Source organism: Punica granatum, chromosome 8, assembly GCF_007655135.1.
Source record: "Punica granatum isolate Tunisia-2019 chromosome 8, ASM765513v2, whole genome shotgun sequence".
Classification (NCBI taxonomy): Eukaryota; Viridiplantae; Streptophyta; class Magnoliopsida; order Myrtales; family Lythraceae; genus Punica; species Punica granatum.
The window spans coordinates 9106530-9125948 of record NC_045134.1 but is presented as its reverse complement, the minus strand read 5'-3'; the positions used below and the strand labels follow the sequence as shown (position 1 = coordinate 9125948).

Genomic DNA, 19419 nt, shown 5'->3' with positions numbered 1-19419 from the left:
TTGTATCGGCTGCCGCAGGGCTAGATTATGGAGGAACCTTTTTGAACAAAAGGATGATATAGGATGATGATGATTTTCATTTATTTGGGGAACAACAAGGATCATTTGTCGATGTACTTGGATGTCGCGGATAGTGCAGCACTGCCTAGTGGATGTTTGTATTCACTTTAATCGATCAGGACAGAGGAGTCGGCTCAACAACAAAAGGTGTGCGTTTGGTATTCTTTCGTTGTTTCGCTGTCGATGATGTTCATTTTCAACGATGATTTCCAGGCAGATGCTGTCCATTGATATTTGGTCCACCTTTGACTACAAGGTTTTGAAGGTTTTTTTTTTTAACGATGCAAAGTTACTTGTGGAGAAGGTAATTATCCGAAGACAGATTTGCCATTTTGCTTAGAAAAAATGGCGGCTGCCTAAGCCAGTCTAGTTGTCAAACACGATTGCTTATCATCTCTGTGTTTGTGAATTCATGTGGAGAGCAGTTTGGAATCAAGCATGCCCATAACCAAGACTTTCTTGAAAAGGACGGCAAAATAGTTGAATTTGTTGTCTCGAGTGCCTTGTTATTTTTGCGTATCTGACGCCTTTGAAAAATTACAGTGACCCGTCATGTATTCAAGTCAGAAGAGAGCGATTGGGGGTTCAAGGCATTCAAGCCTCTGACTGAGCTAGACGACCCAAGTAAAGGTTAAGTAGTTAATGATTCTGTGGTTGTTAAAGTGGAGATAACTCTACACAAGCTTGTTCCGCCTGTCGAGTTAGCGACACAAATAAGCAGGCTTGGCTCTTATTTGAGCGGTCTTTCCGAGGATTTTACTTCTACTGGGACCCCTCCTTTGGGAGATGGATCGTCTTTGGATAGGCAGGCTGTTGATTGGGCTTCTGAAACTCCAAGTGCAGATGGTATAGAGAAGGCAAAGCGCTCCTTGAAGGGATGGCTGTCAGATCTCTTCATCTTGGACATGAGAGAAAGACTTCTGTAAACCTTGTAGATCTTAAGCCATGCTTAATCTGGGCTATCTCCTGATCAGGAAAGATTGATCGAGACTTTTAAAGCCAACTTTGATGAGTTTGTATCATGTATGCGACTTCTTAACCTTTGAGCAAGACAATTCCGATTTTGAGCTGCAGAGAATCACGAGGAACCATATATATTCTGCAATGAAGAAGAATCATGAGACTCTCCTTTCCCACAAGCGATCATTTGATAGCCTACCCAAGGAAAAGGAAGAGGCCAACAAGAGAGTGAAGGAACTGAGCTCCAGAGAGACGAAGCTGATATATGAATGGGAAACTCTGATGAATGAATCGGAGGAAGTGAAATCGAGATACCCAATTCAGGAGAAGAAGCTAGCAGAAGCAGAGGAGAAGAAAAAGATAGCTGAGAAAAGGATGTCACGGTCGATCAGTGCTTGGTCCAGGCTGAAGGAACAATTCCTTTGAAATGTTCAGCTTGCCAAGTGAAAATGACTGAGCTGAAGCTGCATCACAAGCTATTTTCTATGGCACTGGACAATGTGATTGAAATGCTGTCAGATGTGATAGAAATGCGGTCTATAAAACGTTTTATCTTTAGAAACCTTGTCTGGTTTTGTGTTTATTATGTTTATTTCCATCTGAACATGAACAATATGTTTTGCATCAATGGGTGCTGCCATATTTTTCTGTTTATCTCCAATTGGTCGCCTATGATTCCAACAAGGAAAATTACTATCAAGATGTGACTGGTTGTCCGCCTGGACTTGTTTTCACTTTTTCTTTGTTTTTCCCTTTTAATTTTTTATTGTATTTCTCCATTATCGTGTTTTCCTAATCTATATCTATATACAATAATAAAATCCGGAGCAATTCCCCGGAAGATGCCACGTAGCAGAAGGACCTCCCCCCCCCCCGTTAAGAGATTTCCTCACAATGACAAGTTTACAAATGGCACAAGATTATCGTGACACATCACTCATAGGCATAGTTTTTAAAACCGTACAATGAACCGGGCAACTGGGGTTTGAGGGGTTCAACCAGGATATCAAGTAATTTGGAACTTTCATCTGTCATGTTGTTTCCAGCTAAAGAAGACAACGCAGTTCATAGATTGTATAGTACTGTACTGTACTTGACCATCTTGGATTTGATGAGAGAAAATCTAAGAAATACACTCAGCAAAGCAAAACTGCAGTAAGAACACGAGCCAAGAGAATAATCGCATCAAACAACAGATAGCAATAAATAATTAAGAAAATCAATCACATGACAGGTTGATGCCCTATATATTACGGTTTGACGTGCCTGCATGCTCCAAAATAACCAAGAGATCATTGGAAAGAAAGGGAAGAAGCATTCGCAGTCCGGGTGTGTTATGCAGACCCACCGGGTAGGAAAAGTCAGGGCTCATTGTGAGATTCGGGGACGCATGATGAGGTCTCCCACTTGTAAAGATATTCCTGAGAATGTGTGTACTTTCCATTGAGTAAGTGCTGCATTTCCTCTCAATCTTAGAATGAGGGCTTGACATCGTATGTTCTCATGGACAAAAAGTAATAACATTCTGAATCAATCTTCATATAAAGCTCAGTCAGTTTGTCTGGGTTGTATTTTGTTCACTTCTATTTCAGTTCATCCTTTAAAAACCTGAACCTGTCCTCTTTGGCTGCCACAATGAATGAAAAGGAAAATTGCGCAGAGTATCATACAGATCATAAAACCTATCCTGTACATTACAAGGATAGTGATACTCAACACACAGGGACCGTTGATTGATGAATAAACTTGATGTAAGCACAGCTCGGCAGAGGCCACGAGCATGATGGTATCCAGAGCAAGGGATCCAAGTAAGATGCCAATCCGAAAACATAGAAAGTAAACGACTTATATCAGTCGAAATGGAGATTACATCAACTAAGACTAGAGCATCACCAACAATCCAAATCTTGGACCAGCCAAATTCTGCAGCTAAGGAGATGGCCAGGAGACCAGCTTTTTGCCAGGAGAGGGGAAGTTGAGATTCATGGCGAACATCGCGAAAAAAGTCCCATATGCATCTGCACTAGAATAAACACCAGCAAGGTATGTGCAATTTGAAGTCCAAGCCGCGTCAGTGTAGATCTTGGTCCAGCTGCAAGGAAAGGCCGCAGTCCTTCTCGGGTCAATGGAATGCAGCAGGGAACTTGCATGAGAATGGCCTGCAGTTGTGAAAGTGCAGTAGCTTTGTTGAACTGGGGAAGATGCACGATCAGGAGGCTCAGTGTCAGGAGGCTCAAAAGGTGGAGTTCCTTGGGCTGGCCCGTGAGATGTGGATAACCTGTTCTTAGAAAGAGTCATTGCCGAGCAGGAAAGGCAAGGCTGCAGTGAAGGATGTGAGGCTTGTTTCATACTGTCTTTCTGGTCGGAAAAAGCCTTCGCGATTTGTTGCGGCATTTTGAGCAGCTCAGCTTGGTTACCTGCAAAAGTACCGTCATTTCTAGCATTCCACAACATTTACAGCACAATAGAACCATACAGAGAATAATAGAGGATCTGTGGACTTTGCAATTAACTGAGATCAAGGATTAGCAATGAACTTCACTATGAATTTAGGTGATGAGACAGGGCAGGAATAAGGTGCCAAGGTGATTCCCTCCCAGTAACCTGATAAAAAAGACAATCACCATAGAGGTGAGCAAAGCTATCAGAACCAGTTAAACAAAGAGGACAAGGGGTCACTACTTTGCGAAAACCTGGGGAGGCCATCATGAGCATGTTTCCACGAGTGGATTTTGTAGCTCGTGGATTTTCAATTTCCACAAAGATTTCCAATTGAAGTTCGAGGCTGCATTGAATCTATGCATTTGGTCACTTACATATAAAGACTTGACTGAGTGATCCCCCGATGGAGTGAGAGTCCAAATGCAAGAGTCAGCAGCCAAGCCACCATCCGTCAAGCAAATAATACTAAGAATTTTCTGAACACTGTCATCGTCGAACAAGTTCATAGGAAGTCCACATTCTATCTCCTAGGAAGGAAGGTCTGACAACGAAGGTCCGATAATTGTATTATTAATACAATCCTCCGATAATACGTACAAAAATGTTTATTTCCACTGTTCAGCCAACAAAGAGACGCTTCCTCATTAATTCTTGAGTGTTATGCAATTCGCCCCCCAAACTTTGAGCTTAGAGGCAAAGTGCTTCCCAACCTTTAAATTATTGCACCATACCCCCCAACTAACTTAAAAGGGAGCAAAGTGCACCCCCATCTACTTTTCCAGTCACTTTTCCGGCCAAAATTTTAATTTACTATTAATTTATTAATTTCATAATTCATAAAATAATTTTATTGTGCGACTACCGCCCCTTTTCTCCCCAAATCTCTGCGTCTCGTGAATCCCCTCCCAAGCTGAGGCCCAACATGCTACTGCTCCCCAAGTCTCTCCCTCTACCATCCATGGGCGGTTCTGGCAAGGATGAAGCCAAAAATTGTCACTTTATACATGCTACTGCTCCCCTCTGTTTGTGATCTGCATGCCTCATCAGTTTAGATCCTCTTTTCGGGAGATTATGCTAATTGAAACAAGGGTGGTATTGGCGTTCATCTTTTGGTCGCTTGGTCGAACTTCATATGATGAATGGGCATAAAGCCCCAATTTTCACATGTAGTTGTTAACATTAGCACAACAAATACTCATTCTGACTGTGAAGAAGCGTTGAAACTGCAAAATGCACAATTTCCACATTCTTGAGAATGACCTTGGATGAGAGAACAAGGAAGCAGTAGCATGTTTGGACTCAGCTTGGGAGAGGATCATGGAACATAGATAGAGAGATCATCGCGCCCGGTTTGCATCTTCCCCCCTCTCTCTCTACGTCCTTTTTTTTAACTTTAGAATTATTTTATGAATTATGAAATCAACAAATTAAACTTTGGCCGGAAAAGCGATCGGAAAAGTAGATGAGGTGCATTTTACTTCCTTTTAAGTAGGTTGGGGGTATGGTGCAATAATTTAAAGGTCGGGAGACACTTTGCCTTTGGACTCAAAGCTTAGGGGGCAAATTGCATTTTACTCTTAATTCTTTATAAAACAATGCAGAACGGTTCCGAGTTCCATACCAAAAGAGAGTAAATTTTATCCGAAAACTTCACATTCAATGAAGTTTTACACGGCCCAAATTGCACCCTGAACTTTTTACCTAACATGCAACGTAAAGTCTCATCATCACAAACCTGTTACACTGTCGGATTACTTGATTAAAACTGAATTTTTAAGGTTGTCTCGTTGATCCTTGTAACTTGTTAGCATGTCTACAAGCAAGGTACGAATAAGGATTTCACTTACTAACTGTGCACGAAAGGGTACATAAGAATTGAATTGCTTATGGATGCCGTACGAGCTTGAAATTTGATTAGTGAGCCGGCCCGCCCATTCCACTATGTCAGGCCTGAAATTGGGCCTTCTGACCCGAATCGTAATTTATATGGGCCAGTTGTAGTTACGTGAGATTTCCATTGAAAATTCATCATGATCGAAGAATCTACCATAATATTATCTAATTCAAAGTAGTCTCACGAGAGCCTCGCATTGAATCGATGAGGATATGCCACATTACCGTTTTAAGAGACCCTCTATTTTCATGTTCCTTACATTATAGCATTAAATGCATTAACTTTTATAATTTTCACCATAATCTTTTTCTTTCTATCGAAAGCACTCTTTATTAATACCATTAATGAATTTTAAATTTTTACAAAATTTTTATCCAATAAATGTACCACCTGCTTATATGTCTCCAAAAAATGCGAGACTTGCTCAACGTGTAGGTTGAATGGCTAATTACATTTTAATTTTCAGATAAAGTACTTATCTACCATTTTTATTCTTTGCTTTTATGTTTCTTTGTTGGGTCCCATAACTTTTCAAAGTTTACCGCTAAACTTGACTTTGTTATGCTCAAGAGTGGAAGTCTTCTTCTGCACTAACGCGTCAATCTCATCCCCTTATTCATGCCACTTATTAAGCTTTTTGCACAATAGTGGACCATTCATAAAGCTTTTGGCATATTTATACAAACATCTATAATATTAATTAGGTTTTAAATTTTACTAAAATTGTATTTGTGTTATATGCACAAGTTTGATGAATATGTTAAAATATAGAGTGAATTAATAATATATACAATTAATATTACATTTTGACAGTATAGACTGGTAAATAAAATACTAAATAAATAAATAAAATAGACTTGGGTAGTAAACTAGTGATTCTATATATTTTTTTTAATCCTTCATAGCGTTGTCATATATACTTCATTTAGTACTTTCTAATTTCTTGAGGCCCGATGGGGACTGGACGTTCTCACTACATTATCAAAGCTTAACTCTTAAGTGACTTCGAAATAGTAAATAGCTAGTTGTTGAAGTTGGTTTTAATTGAGGGTTACACGAAGGTCATTAATAATGCGGAGCTGAGAATACTGTAAATGAGTACCATACAAATGAATGTACTATAGCTCAAAGGGGACCGGACAGCATGAGAAACTCCAAAACCGAGGGGGACCCGGACCCCCGCATTGTGACCCAGACTAAACTTTCAGTTTGGGGTTCAGATTGTAAATATTTTAGAAGTTCTGGGACGTAAATTGGAGATATGTGAAATTTGGGTTACAAAAGAATAATAATGTTATGTATATACACTGTCCTCTGAGAAGTTTTCGTTGGTCCTCGGAGAAGGCGACTGACAAGCGGACGATGGAAGTAGAAGAACCGCGTCGCTCGGGGAAGTACAGTTGGAGGATCGACAGCTTCTCCATGAAGAAGAATGAAAACAACTTCCGCTCCGAAGCGTTCACTGTTGGAGGCTGCGAATGGTATGTATTCCCGACTCTGCTCTGATTCTCCCAACTTTCTTTGTTGAGCAAATGTAGGCGATGATGGTTTCTTCGTTTACTTTATCGGAGCAGGCGAATACTTATATATCCTAAGGGGAACCGCACGGGCGCGCAGTCTCATTTGTCAATATACTTAGAGGTTGCGGATGCTGCAATATTGCCAGATGGATGGTGCAGAGTTGCCAAGTCTGTGTTCACTTTAGTCAATCAGGAAAGCGGAGTGGGCTCAACAAAAATCGGTGCGTGTTGATGGTTTCTTTGCGGCTCTTGATTCCCGTTTTGCTGGATAATTTGTATGATGCAAAGTTACAAACTTCTAAAAAGTTAGTTGCTTAGAAAAGTTGGCAACTTCGGAGGCAGAGGCCAAGCCAATGAAGCTTTCACACATGATTGCTTATTAGTTTCTTTGTTGTTTATGGATTAATATCGAGAACCGTTCGGGATCAAGCATGCCCATAATAATCAATAATTTGTTGAAATGGACGGCAAAAGATCAATTCGTTGTCTCAAGTACTTAGTTATTCTTGAGCGAGTCTAACAGCCTTTGAAACAATTACAGAGTCTCGTCTAAATAGGTTCGGGGCAGGAACGCACAATTGGGGGTTCGAGCAGTTCATGCCTCTGGCTGTGCTTCACGACCACACTAAAGGTTATGTGGTTAATGATACTGTGGTTCTTGAGGTCGAGATTACTCTCCATGAGGTTGCTCCGCCAATCGAGTTAACCACACAAATGAGCAGGCTTGACTCTTATTTCAGCTGTCTTTCTGTTTATTTCGGTGCTGCTGGAAACTCTGATTTAAGAGCAGGATCGGCTTCACGTACATGGACCATTGATTTGGCTTCGGACTCTCCGAGCGCAGATGATATAGAGAAGGCCAAGCACTCCTTGAAGGAATGCCTGTCAGATCTCTTCAGGTTGAACATGACAGATCGGCTTTCTTCAGCCTTGTCGATCTTGAGCCATGCCCGAGCTGGGTTGTCTCCTGATCAGCAGAGATCGATCGAGACGTTTAAGGCCAACTTTGATGATTTTGTCTGCGACTTGTTAACCTTTGAGCAAGACAATTCCGATTTTGAGCTGCAGAAAATCACTTGGAATCATTTATATTCAGCAATGAAGAAGAATCACGAGACTCACCTTTCATACAAGCAGTCATTTGATGGCCTCACCGAGGAAGAGGAAGAGCTCAAGAAGAGACTAAAGGAAGTCTGCTCCAAAAAGGTGAAGCTCACGTCTAATTGGGAAAATCTGATGAATGAGTCAGAGGGAGTGAAATCGAGATTCGCAATTCAGGAGAAGAAGCTAACAGAGGCCGAGGAGAAGAAGAAAGTAGCTGAGGAAAGGATGTCTAGATCAACCAGTGCTTGGTCCAGTTTGAAGGAACAATTCCTTTAATCTTTCAGGTTGCCAAGTGAAGATGGCTGAGAAACTTCAAGCTGCAAGAAAACTGGCTCTTTCCTGTTGCACTGAGGGATGACATTGAAATGCGTTCTGTCAAAACCTTTTTAGCTTTAGAATCCTGATTGTTTGGGCTGTCATTTTGTGTTTGCTATGTTTCTTTTTATTTCCGATGGGTTTTGCCAGGAGGATTAAGCTCATCTCAGTAACATTAAATTCATGGCAGTCCCATATAGTCTGGGAAGTTAATCCGTGCGGAATAGTTAATCCGTGCCCCACCTAATCCGGCGAACCAAACGTGCCCTAAAAGTCCTGATGGATCCTGCCAAATCCTTGGATGGCTAAAAGGGAAGAAGATGTGCAGCCCTCGTGTTTTGAAGTCACTGGGAGAATTGATTAAGGATTGGTCGGTGGCATGGGATATTGACTGGTTGATGCCCCATTTATTATGTTTGATTGATGGATGTCTCATTGAATACTATGAACTTTCATCAGGACCAACAGGTGATTATGAACAGAGGTGGGAAATTGAGTTATTTCTGTACTTTTTTTCCATGTGCAGGTGCCTTCGGTTTTATATCATACTAGGATACTGATATTCGATATGAGTGACTCGTGATTGTAGTGCAAGTATCTGATAAAAATTTGTATCTTTTATAATTTTAGCTGGTGTCGCCTACAACAAAGGACTGACAATATTATCATGGTAAATTTCACGAAATATATGAATGCTTATTCCGGCATTCAAGCAAACAAAGAGACATTTCTGAATTCATCGTTATTACATTACATAGAATAGTTCCTTTTGCTGAATGCTTCCACACGGAAAAATGTCGAAATTACTCCTCAAAACTTTATATTCGATGTAGTTCAGGAGCAAAACTCGCACATCTTGATCTTTTACTTTGCATACAATCTGAAGTCTCATGAATTCCATTTCTTCACAAACCTTTGACTGACACCTCCATGTTCCTTGATTAACACTAAGTCGTCAATTTGTCTGGTCGGCCCTTGTAATTTTTTGATGTCTACCATACATATAGGGGACGAAGAAGGATCTCAATTACTAATCGTACAAGATTTATGGTGATCAAAGAAAGTTCGGACTGAATAAGAGGTTACAAACAATCCTCAATAAGTGCAAAGTGAAAATCCAAACTAAAACTTCAGAGTGAATATCAGGTAGTTATAAAATTGGTGGTTTAGTTTGGACCGCAGTTGAAAATCTGGACTGCAATATGGAAATATGTAAAATTTGAGTTACAAAAAATTAAGTTAATTATACGTGTATTTAATATTGTTTTTCTTACCGGCATCTCGCGCAACGCCGTAGCGAAGTTGCTAAAACTGAATTGAATCTTCCCATGTGGTCATATCTGTAGAAGTACTTTATGCTACATTTGGTTTTAAAATAGGATTTTAAAATCGAATTTTGATTTTGAAAAAAAATGGTATAAATGGGGCACACCCTTTAACTTTGTATGAGTTATTTTGTTTTGTTGTGGAAAAATAGAAGTATAAATGGGACCCACCCTTTGATTTTGTATAAGTTATTTTATTTTGTTGTGGGTAAAATTAAGTTAAAGTAGGATTTTAAAATCCTACTTTAAAACCAAACAAGCCATTATGGTGCGTTTGGATTCAGAGTAGAAGTAACTTTGATTTTGATTGTGGAAAAAGGACAAATGGGATGTGATTATAAATTTGACTTGGGAAACATGTGTTTTTGTTGTATAGTGTGTTGAATTAAAGTTAAAGTTAAAATTTTTGACTTGAAAAATGTGTGTTTTTGTTGTGTAGTGTATTGAATTAAAGTTAAAGTTAAAGTTAAAATGAGGTGCTTGGGAATCCAAACAAGTAGAATCTTTGCATGCACCCACAGCCATAGTTCACATTAAAAAAAATCAAAAGTACATCGGTATAGTTCCGCGGAGTGCGAATTTCTGAAAAAGTTAATTAGATTTAATTTATTAAAGAAAATTTGATGATATAATAATTCTAGTAATTTAATAATCTTTTTTGAATCCATGTATAATAAATAATGGCAAAGTAAAAGAGATTGTTTAAATAGGATGCGCTAAGTGTCATTCGAATATTGATAAGATATTGCCATGTGTTAGATCCTTAACTCCCTAACTTTCATCCACATTTGAATTATCCATGAGAGATGGTTTCATTAATTAGAAATATTTAATCCACTACAATATTTCAAATAAACAAGGTTATGGTACATAGATTAATTTAAAATTTTCTTATTCATCTTAATCTCTTTGGTTTACTGATCGGTCTTTTGTCCTCAACAGGAAGAGTGCCATTCCCCTGCTTTTAAATTCATCACCCAATTTTCTTTTCCCAAAATCCTAGACCATTAATTCAATTCCTCAAATTTCATAGCCCCAATCAAGAAATTAAATAATGGGACAATTTTGAGCGATGATATTCTCAAAATTATATATGTGAAACAATATGGTGTTAACAACCTTCTCTAATTGATTGATTTTGAAATCATAATAGAAATTAAATAACGAGAATATTGTCGCTAGGATGATATCCTCAAAATTATATATACATCAATATAGTCTTAATAATACATCTCTAATCTATTAATTTCGAAATCATAATAGTAATTAAATAACATGACAAATTTTAACCGTTAATTATATATACATCGATACGGTATTGACAACACATTTCTAATCTATTAATTTTGAAATGATATTATTTTTTTACAAAAACAACTTAGAACTGATAGCTTTAAAGGCAGTTGTTGAAGTGTTGGCCTTAAAAAAACACAATGAAGTTGTTTATCAAGTTTTTACTTGCACAAACTTATTACTTATTACTAAGGGCTCTTTGGTCGAATAAGGAACATATAGTTGAGCTACAAACTTATTTTCTATATAATTTATAACGGAAAAATAAAACTAGACTATGCCAAGTTTTATTCTAAGATTGATAAAGTATTGTCATGTGTCAAATCCCTAACTGTCCATCCTTCATCCGCCTTTGAATTATCCATGAGATATGACCTTATTAATTAGAAATATTTAATACTCCGAAATATCTAAAATGAAAAGGCCATAGAATCACGTTTCAGTAATTAATTTCAAATTTTCTTACTCATCTTAATCTCTTTTGTTTATCAATCGGCCTTTCGTATTCAAGAGGAAGAGTGCCATTCCTGAGCTTTTAAATTCATCGCCCTATTTTCTTTTTCTCGAATCCTACACCACCAATTCAATTCCTCAAATTTCATAGGCCCAATCAATAAATTAAATAACTGGATAATTATCAGCGATGATATTCTCAAAATTATATATATACAACAATATTGCGTTAAAAACGTATCTCTAATCGATTAATTTGAAATCATAATACAAATTAAATAGCGGGAATATTTTCAGCTAGGATGATATTCTCAAAATTATATATACATCAATGTGATCTTAAACAACACATTTCTAATCTATTGATTTTGACATAAGATAATAGTAATTAAATAATAGGACAATTTTCGACTATGATGATACTCTCAAAATTATATATACACATCAATATGGTGTTAACAACACATCTTTAATATGTTAATTTTGAAATGATAATATTTTTCTACAAAAATAACAGTATATTGTAGCTTTGTAAAATCTGCAACAAAATATTTGTTTATCTCTTAAAGCCAGCCGCTGAAGTTTCGCCATTAAAAAACACAATGAAGTTTTTTACTAAGTTTTTATTTGCACAATATAAATATATTAGTTATTACTAGTTATTACTTATTACCATAGAGGTGAGCGAACCTATCGGAACCAGTTAAACAAAGAGGATAAGGGTCACTACTTTGCAAAAACCTGGGGAGGCCATCACAAGCATATCTCCACGAGTGGATTTTGTAGTTCGTGGATTTCAATTACCACAAAGATTTCCAATCGAAGTTCGAGGCTGCATTGAATCTATGCATTTGGTCACTTAAATATAAGGACTTGACTGAGTGATCCCCCGACGGAGTGAGAGTCTAAATGAAAGAGTCAGCAGCCGAGGCATCATCCGTCCAGTAAATAATACTAAGAATTTTCGGAACACTGTCATCGTCAAACAAGTTCATAGTAAGTCCATATTCCATCTCCTAGGATGGAAGGTCTGACAACGAAGGTCCGACAATTGTATTATTCGTAAAATCCTCTGATAATATGTGCAAAAAATGTTTATTTCCACAGTTCAGCCAACAAAGAGACACTTCCTCATTAATTCTTCCTAAGAAATTGCGGAAAGCTTCAGAGTTCCATACCAAAGGAGAGTAAATTTTATCCCAAAACTTCACATTCAATTAAGTTTTACACACAGCCCAAATTGCACCCTGAACTTTTTACCTAACATGCAACGTAAGGTCTCATCATCACAAACCTGTTACCCTGTTGGATTACTTGATTAAAACTGAATTTTTAAGGTTGTCTCGTTGATCCTTGTAACTTCTGAGCATGTCCAAAAGCAAGGTACGTAGATGGGGTACATAAGAATTGAATTGCTTATGGATGCCGTATGAGCTTGAAACTTGATTAGTGAGTCGGCCCGCCCATTTCACTATGTCGGGCCTGAAATTGAGCCTTCTGATCAGAGTCATAATTTATATGGGCCTGCTGTAGTTAAGTGAGATTTCCAACGAAAATTCGTCAAGATCGAAGAATTTACTATAATATTATCCAATTCAAAGTATTCTCATGAGAGTCTCGCATTTTATAGATGGGACATGCCACATCAGCATTTTGAGAGACCACTAGCTCATGGTGAAGTGTCTTTTCACATTCTTTACATTAAAGCATTAAATGCATTAACTTTTATAATTTTCACCCTAATCTTTTTCTTTCTCTCGAAAACACTCTTTAATAATACCATTAATGAATTATAAATTTATAAAGACTTTTATCCAATAAACATACAACCTGCTTACACGTCTCCAAAAAATGTAAGACCTACACAATGTATGGGATGAATGGCTAATTACATTTTAATTTTTCGATAAAGTACTTATCTACCATCTTTATTCTTCGCTTGTATGTTTACCGGTAAATTTGACTTTGTTATTCTCAAGAGTGGAAGTCTTGTTCTTCACTAGTGCCTCAATCTCATCCCCTTATTCATGCCACTTATTAACTCAAGAGCGGACCTTTTATAAAGATTTCGGCGTATTTATACATCTATCTATCTATCTAGTGTGTGTGTATATATATATATATATCTATATATATATATATATATCTATATAGTAAAATCGACTACGCCATAATAAATGATCAAAATAAATGCTATTATCCTAAAAATAAATATTACGTATTATATTTAATTGAAGGGGAATATGAAAATACATTTTTATATTTATATATACGTAGTAAAACTTGCTTGCAAGAGTATTAACAAATGTGTTTTCAAAATTATACTATTTCCATTTACCACTAAAAAGATACTATTTTTTTTTCAAAATTATAGAAAAGAACATATAATTCGATAACAGTGAACAACTAAATTAAAAATACAACTATGTAAATTTTAAGTTTTTTACCAAGATAGCATATATATATATATATATATATATATTGTATAAAAACCAACTCTATAAATAAAAATGTTTAACGTATTTCTAATTTTATTAGAATCATATTTGTATTTCTATACACAAGTTTGATGATTGTATTCGAATATTAAGTAAATTAATGATAAATAAAACTAATGTTATTTTTTAATATTATAAATGAGTAACTACATTCTAATAAATAAATGAAGCAAGTCCCATGCACGGATAATAGACTAGTACATATAGAAAGATGACTTGAAGTGCTTCAATTAACGCAAATGAAAAATATAAAAAAGTAAATATCATTTTCATAGTTATAATAAAAATAGAAATTTAGAATACTGAAATATTAATTAGAAAAACTAAAGCAAAAAATAATAAATTATTAAAGTTATGAATCTGAGTTATGAAAACTTTAAAATTTTGTCAGGGAAATGAATCTATAAATAATATTAATTAAGTTTTAAATTTTACTAAAATTGTATTTGCGTTATATGCACAAATTTGATGATTATGTTAATATATAGAGTGAATTATTAATATATACAATTAATATTACATTTTGACAGTATAGACTGATAAATAAAATACTAAATAAATAAATAAAATAGACTTGCATAACACACCGGTAGTAAACTAGTGATTCTATATATTTTTTTAACCCTTCATAGCACTGTCATACATACTTCGTTCTTCATTTTGAGTACTTTCTAGTTTCTTGATGCCTGATGGGGACTGGACGTTCTCACTACATTATCAAAGCTTAACTCTTAAGTGACTTCGAAATAGTAAATAGCTAGACGTTGAAGTTGGTTTTGATTGAGGGTTACGCGTAGGTCATTAACAATGCGGAGCTGAGAAAATTGTAAATGAATACCATACAAATGAATGTACTGTGGCTCGAAGGGGACCGGACAGCATCAGAACTCCAAGACCGAGAGGGACCGGACCCGCATTGTTTTGTGAAATTATATAGATGCATTTGGTTTCAGAGTTAAAGTAACTTTGATTTTGATTGTAAAAAAGACAAATGATTGTGTAGTGTGTTGAGTTAAAATTAAAGTTAAAATTTTTGACTTGAAAAATATGTATTTTTGTTGTGTAGTGTGTTAAATTAAAGTTAAAGTTAAAATTTTTGTGATTTTAACTGCGAAATCAAACGGAGCATAATGTCTAGAAAGGCCAGCTTTGAGGCCCAGACTAAACTTTCAATTTGGGGTTAAGATTGTAAATATTTTAGAAGTTCTGGGAAGAAAATTGGAGATATGTGAAATTACGGTTACAGCAGAATAATAATGCTATATATATACACTGTCCTTAGCTTGTCTGAGAAGTTTTAGCTTTGGAGTGGGTTTTCGTTGGTCCTCTGCTAAAGCGTGTGATCGGAGAAGGCGCTGACGATCGGACGATGGAAGTAGACGAACCACTTCGCTCGGGGAAGTACACTTGGAGGATCGACAGCTTCTCCACGAAGAAGAATGAAAACAAATTCAGCTCCGACGCCTTCACTGTTGGAGGCTGCGAGTGGTATGTTATTCCCGACTCTGCTCTGATACTCCCAACTTTCTTTGTTGAGCAAATGGAGGCGATGATGGTTTCTTCGTTTACTTTATCGGAGCAGGCGAATAGTTATATATCCTAAGGGGAACCGCACGGGCACCCAGTCTCATTTGTCAATGTACTTAGAGGTTGCGGATGCTGCAACATTGCCAGATGGATGGTGCAGAGCTGCCAAGTTTGTGTTAACTGTAGTCGATCAGGAAAGTGGAGTTGGCTCAAGAAAAATCGGTGCGTGTTTGATGGTTTCTTTGCGGCTTTCGTTTCCCGTTTTGCTGGATAATTTGTATGATGCGAGTTCCAAACTTCTAAAAAGTTGCTTAGAAAAATTGGCAACTTCGTAGGCGGAGGCCAAGCCAATGAAGTTGTCACACATGATTGCTTATTAGTTTCTTTGTTTTTTATGGATTCATATCGAGAACCGTTGAGAATCAAGCATGCCCATTATAATCAATACTTTGATGCAAAGGACGGGAAAAGATCAATTTGTTGTCTCAAGTACCTAGTTATTCTTGAGCGAGTCTAACAGCCTTTGAAACAATTACAGCTTGTGAACATAGGTTCAGGGCAGGAACGCACGATTGGGGGTTCCCGCAGTTCATGTCTCTGGCTGTGCTTCACGACCACACTAAAGGTTTTGTGGTTAATGATACTGTGGTTCTTGAGGTGAAGATTACTCTCCATGAGGTTGCTCCGCCGGTAGAGTTAACCACACAAATGAGCAGGCTTGACTCTTATTTCAGCTGTCTTTCTGTTTATTTCGGTGCTACTGGAAAGTCTGATTTAAGAGCAGGATCGGCTTCATGTACGCGGACCATTGATTTGGCTTCTGACTCTCCGAGCGCAGATGATATAGAGAAGGCCAAGCACTCCTTGAAGGAATGCCTGTCAGATCTGTTCAGGTTGAACATGACAGATCGGCTTTCTTCAGCCTTGTCGATCTTGAGCCATGCCCGAGCTGGGTTGTCACCTGATCAGCAGAGATCGATCGAGACATTTAAGGCCAACTTTGATGAATTTGTCTGCGACTTGTTAACCTTTGAGCAAGACAATTCTGATTTTGAGCTGCAGAAAATCACTTGTAATCATTTATATTCGGCGCTGAAGAAGAATCACGAGACTCAACTTTCATACAAGCAGTCATTTGATGGCCTCACCGAGGAAGAGGAAGAGCTCAAGAAGAGACTAAAGGAAGTCTGCTCCAAAAAGGTGAAGCTCCTGTCTGATTGGGAAAATCTGATGAATGAGTCAGAGGGAGTGAAATCGAGATACGCAATTCACGAGAAGAAGCTAACAGAGGCTGAGGAGAAGAAGAAAATAGCTGAGGAAAGGATGTCTCGATCAACCAGTGCTTGGTCCAGTTTAAAGGAACAATTCCTTAATCTTTCAGGTTGCCAAGTGAAGATGGATGAGAAGCTTCAAGCTGCAAGAAAACCGGCTCTTTCCTGTTGTACTGAGGGATGGCATCGAAATGCTGTCTGTCAAAACCTTTTTAGATTTAGAATCCTGATTGTGTGGGCTGCCGTTTTGTGTTTGCTATTTTCTTTTTATCTCCGATGGATTTTGCTAATGTGATGTGCCAGTAAGATTAAGCTCATCTCAGTAGCATTGTTATATTCATGGCAGTCACATATATAGTCTGTGAAGATTACCTAAGAGTCCTGATGGATCCTGCCGAATCCTTGTCGCATGATAGGGTGGGTTGGATGGCTAAAAGAGAAGATGTGCAGCCCTCGTGTTTTGAGGTCACTGGGAGAATTGATTAAGGATTGGTCGGTGGGCATGGGATAATGACTGGTTGATGCCCCATTTATTATGTTTGATCGATGGATGTCTCGTTGAATGCTATGAACTTTCATCAGGACCAACAGGTGATTATGAACTGAGGTGGGAAATTGAGTTATTTCTGTATTTTTTTTCTATGTGCGGGTGCCTTTGCTTTTATACCATACTAGGATACTGATATTCGATATGAGTGACTGTCGATTGGAGTGCAAGTATCTGATAAAAATTTGTATCTGTCATAATTTTAGCTGGTGTCGCCCACAACATAGGACTGACAATATTATCACGGAAAATTTCACGAATCTGAATTTCTAGTTATTATATTACATAGAATAGTTCAGTTTGCTGAATGCTTCCGCACGGAAAAAAGTCAAAATTACTCCTCAAAACGTTATATTCGATGAAGTTTAGGAGCAAAACTCACACACCTTGATCTTTTACTTTGCGTACAATCTAACGTCTCGTACATTCCATTTCTTCACAAACCTGTGACTGACACCGCCATGTTCCTTGATTAACACTACGTCGTCAATTTGTCTGGTTGGGCCCTGTAATTTTTTGATGTCTACTATACATATAGGGGACGAAGAAGGATTTCACTTACAAATCACACGAGATTTACGGTGATCGAAGAAAGCTCGGACTGAATAAGAGGTTACAAACAATCCTCAATAAGTACAAAGTGAAAATCCAAACTGAAACTTCAGAGTGAATATTAGCTAGTTATAAAAATGGTGTTTTAGTTTGGACCGCATGTGATAGTCTGGACTGCAATTTGGAAATATGTAAAATTTGAGTTACAGAATATTAAGTTAATTATATTTGTATTTAATATTGTTTTTCTTACCGGCATCTCGCGCAGCGCCGCAGCCAAATTGCTAAAACTGAATTGAATCTTCTCATGTGGTCATATCATTAAAAGTACTAGAATCTTCGCTTGCCGCCCATAGCCATAGTTCACATAAAAAAATTTTAAAAGTAACTTGGCACAGTCCTGCGTGTTGTACGGATTTCTAAAAAAGTTAATTAGATTTAATTTATTAAACAAAATTTGGTGATATAATAATTATGGTAATTTACTAATCTTTTTCGAATCTATATATAATATATAATCGCAAAACAAAAGAGATTATTTAACTAGATCGCGTCAAGTGTCATTCGAAAATTGATAAAGTATTACCATGTGTTAGATCCTTAACTTCTCAACCTTCATTCACATTTGAATTATCCATGAGAGATGATTTTATTAATTAGAAATATTTAATGCGTAACAATATTTCAAATAAATAAAGCCATGGTACATAGAATCACGTTTAAGCAATTAATTTTTAATTTTCTTATTCATCTTAATCATTTCCGGCAATTGGAATGGCTTCTTTATTTCTTCATGTTCAAAAAAACATTTCATTTACTTATTGGCCTTTTGTCTTTCAGAGGAAGAGTGCCGTTCCCGTGCCTTTAAATTCATTGCCCAATTTTCTTCTCCTAGATTTCTAGACCATTAATTCAATTGCTCAAATTTCATAGCCCCAATCAATAAATTAAATAACGGGATAATTTTGAGCGATGATATTGTCAAAATTATATATATGAAACAATATGGTGTTAACAACCATCTCTAATCATTTGACTTTGAAATCATAATAGAAATTAATAAATAACAAGAATATTGTCGCTAGGATGATATCCTTAAAATTATATATATATCAATATAGTCTTAACAACACCTCTCTAATCTATTAATTTTGAAATCATAATAGTAATTAAATAACAGGACAATTTCGACTATGATGTTATTCTCAAAATTATATAGACATCCATACGGTGTTAACAACAAATTTCTAATCTATTAATTTTGAAATGATATTATTTTTTACAAAAACAACTAAGAATATTGATAGCTTTAAATATATGCAATTGTGTTTGTCTCCTAAAGGTAGTTGTTGAAGTGTTGGTCTTAAAAAAACACAATGAAATTGTTTTCCAAGCTTTTACTTGCACAAACTTATTACTTATTACAGAAAGATCTTTGGTCGAATAAGGAAGATATAGTTGAGCTACAAACTAATTTTTTGTATAATTTATAATGACAGAGCAAAATAACATGTTTAACGAGAATGCGTCAAAGTCATTATAAGATTGATGAAGTATTGTCATGTGTCAAATCCTTAACTTCCCATCCTTCATCCAACTTTAAATTATCCATGAGAGATGGCTTCATTAATAAGAAATATTTAATACACCAAAAAATC

General features: G+C 36.7%; 2 protein-coding genes across 2 annotated transcripts; both read left to right on the top strand.

Annotated features, from left to right (window-relative positions):
• Positions 1–6676: 6676 nt before the first annotated feature.
• Positions 6677–8919, top strand: LOC116189403 (MATH domain and coiled-coil domain-containing protein At3g44800-like). The gene is made up of 3 exons (XM_031519059.1): positions 6677–6837; positions 6931–7097; positions 7418–8919. The coding sequence occupies exons 1-3, from the start codon at positions 6719–6721 to the stop codon at positions 8254–8256; spliced, it is 1125 nt and encodes a 374-aa protein (XP_031374919.1). The 5' UTR covers positions 6677–6718; the 3' UTR covers positions 8257–8919.
• A 6238-nt stretch (positions 8920–15157) lies between these two features.
• On the top strand, positions 15158–17347 carry LOC116215889 (MATH domain and coiled-coil domain-containing protein At3g58260-like). The gene is made up of 3 exons (XM_031551699.1): positions 15158–15352; positions 15447–15613; positions 15930–17347. Exons 1-3 carry the CDS (start codon positions 15234–15236, stop codon positions 16955–16957), a joined length of 1314 nt encoding a protein of 437 aa, XP_031407559.1. The 5' UTR covers positions 15158–15233; the 3' UTR covers positions 16958–17347.
• The last annotated feature ends 2072 nt before the right edge of the window (positions 17348–19419 follow it).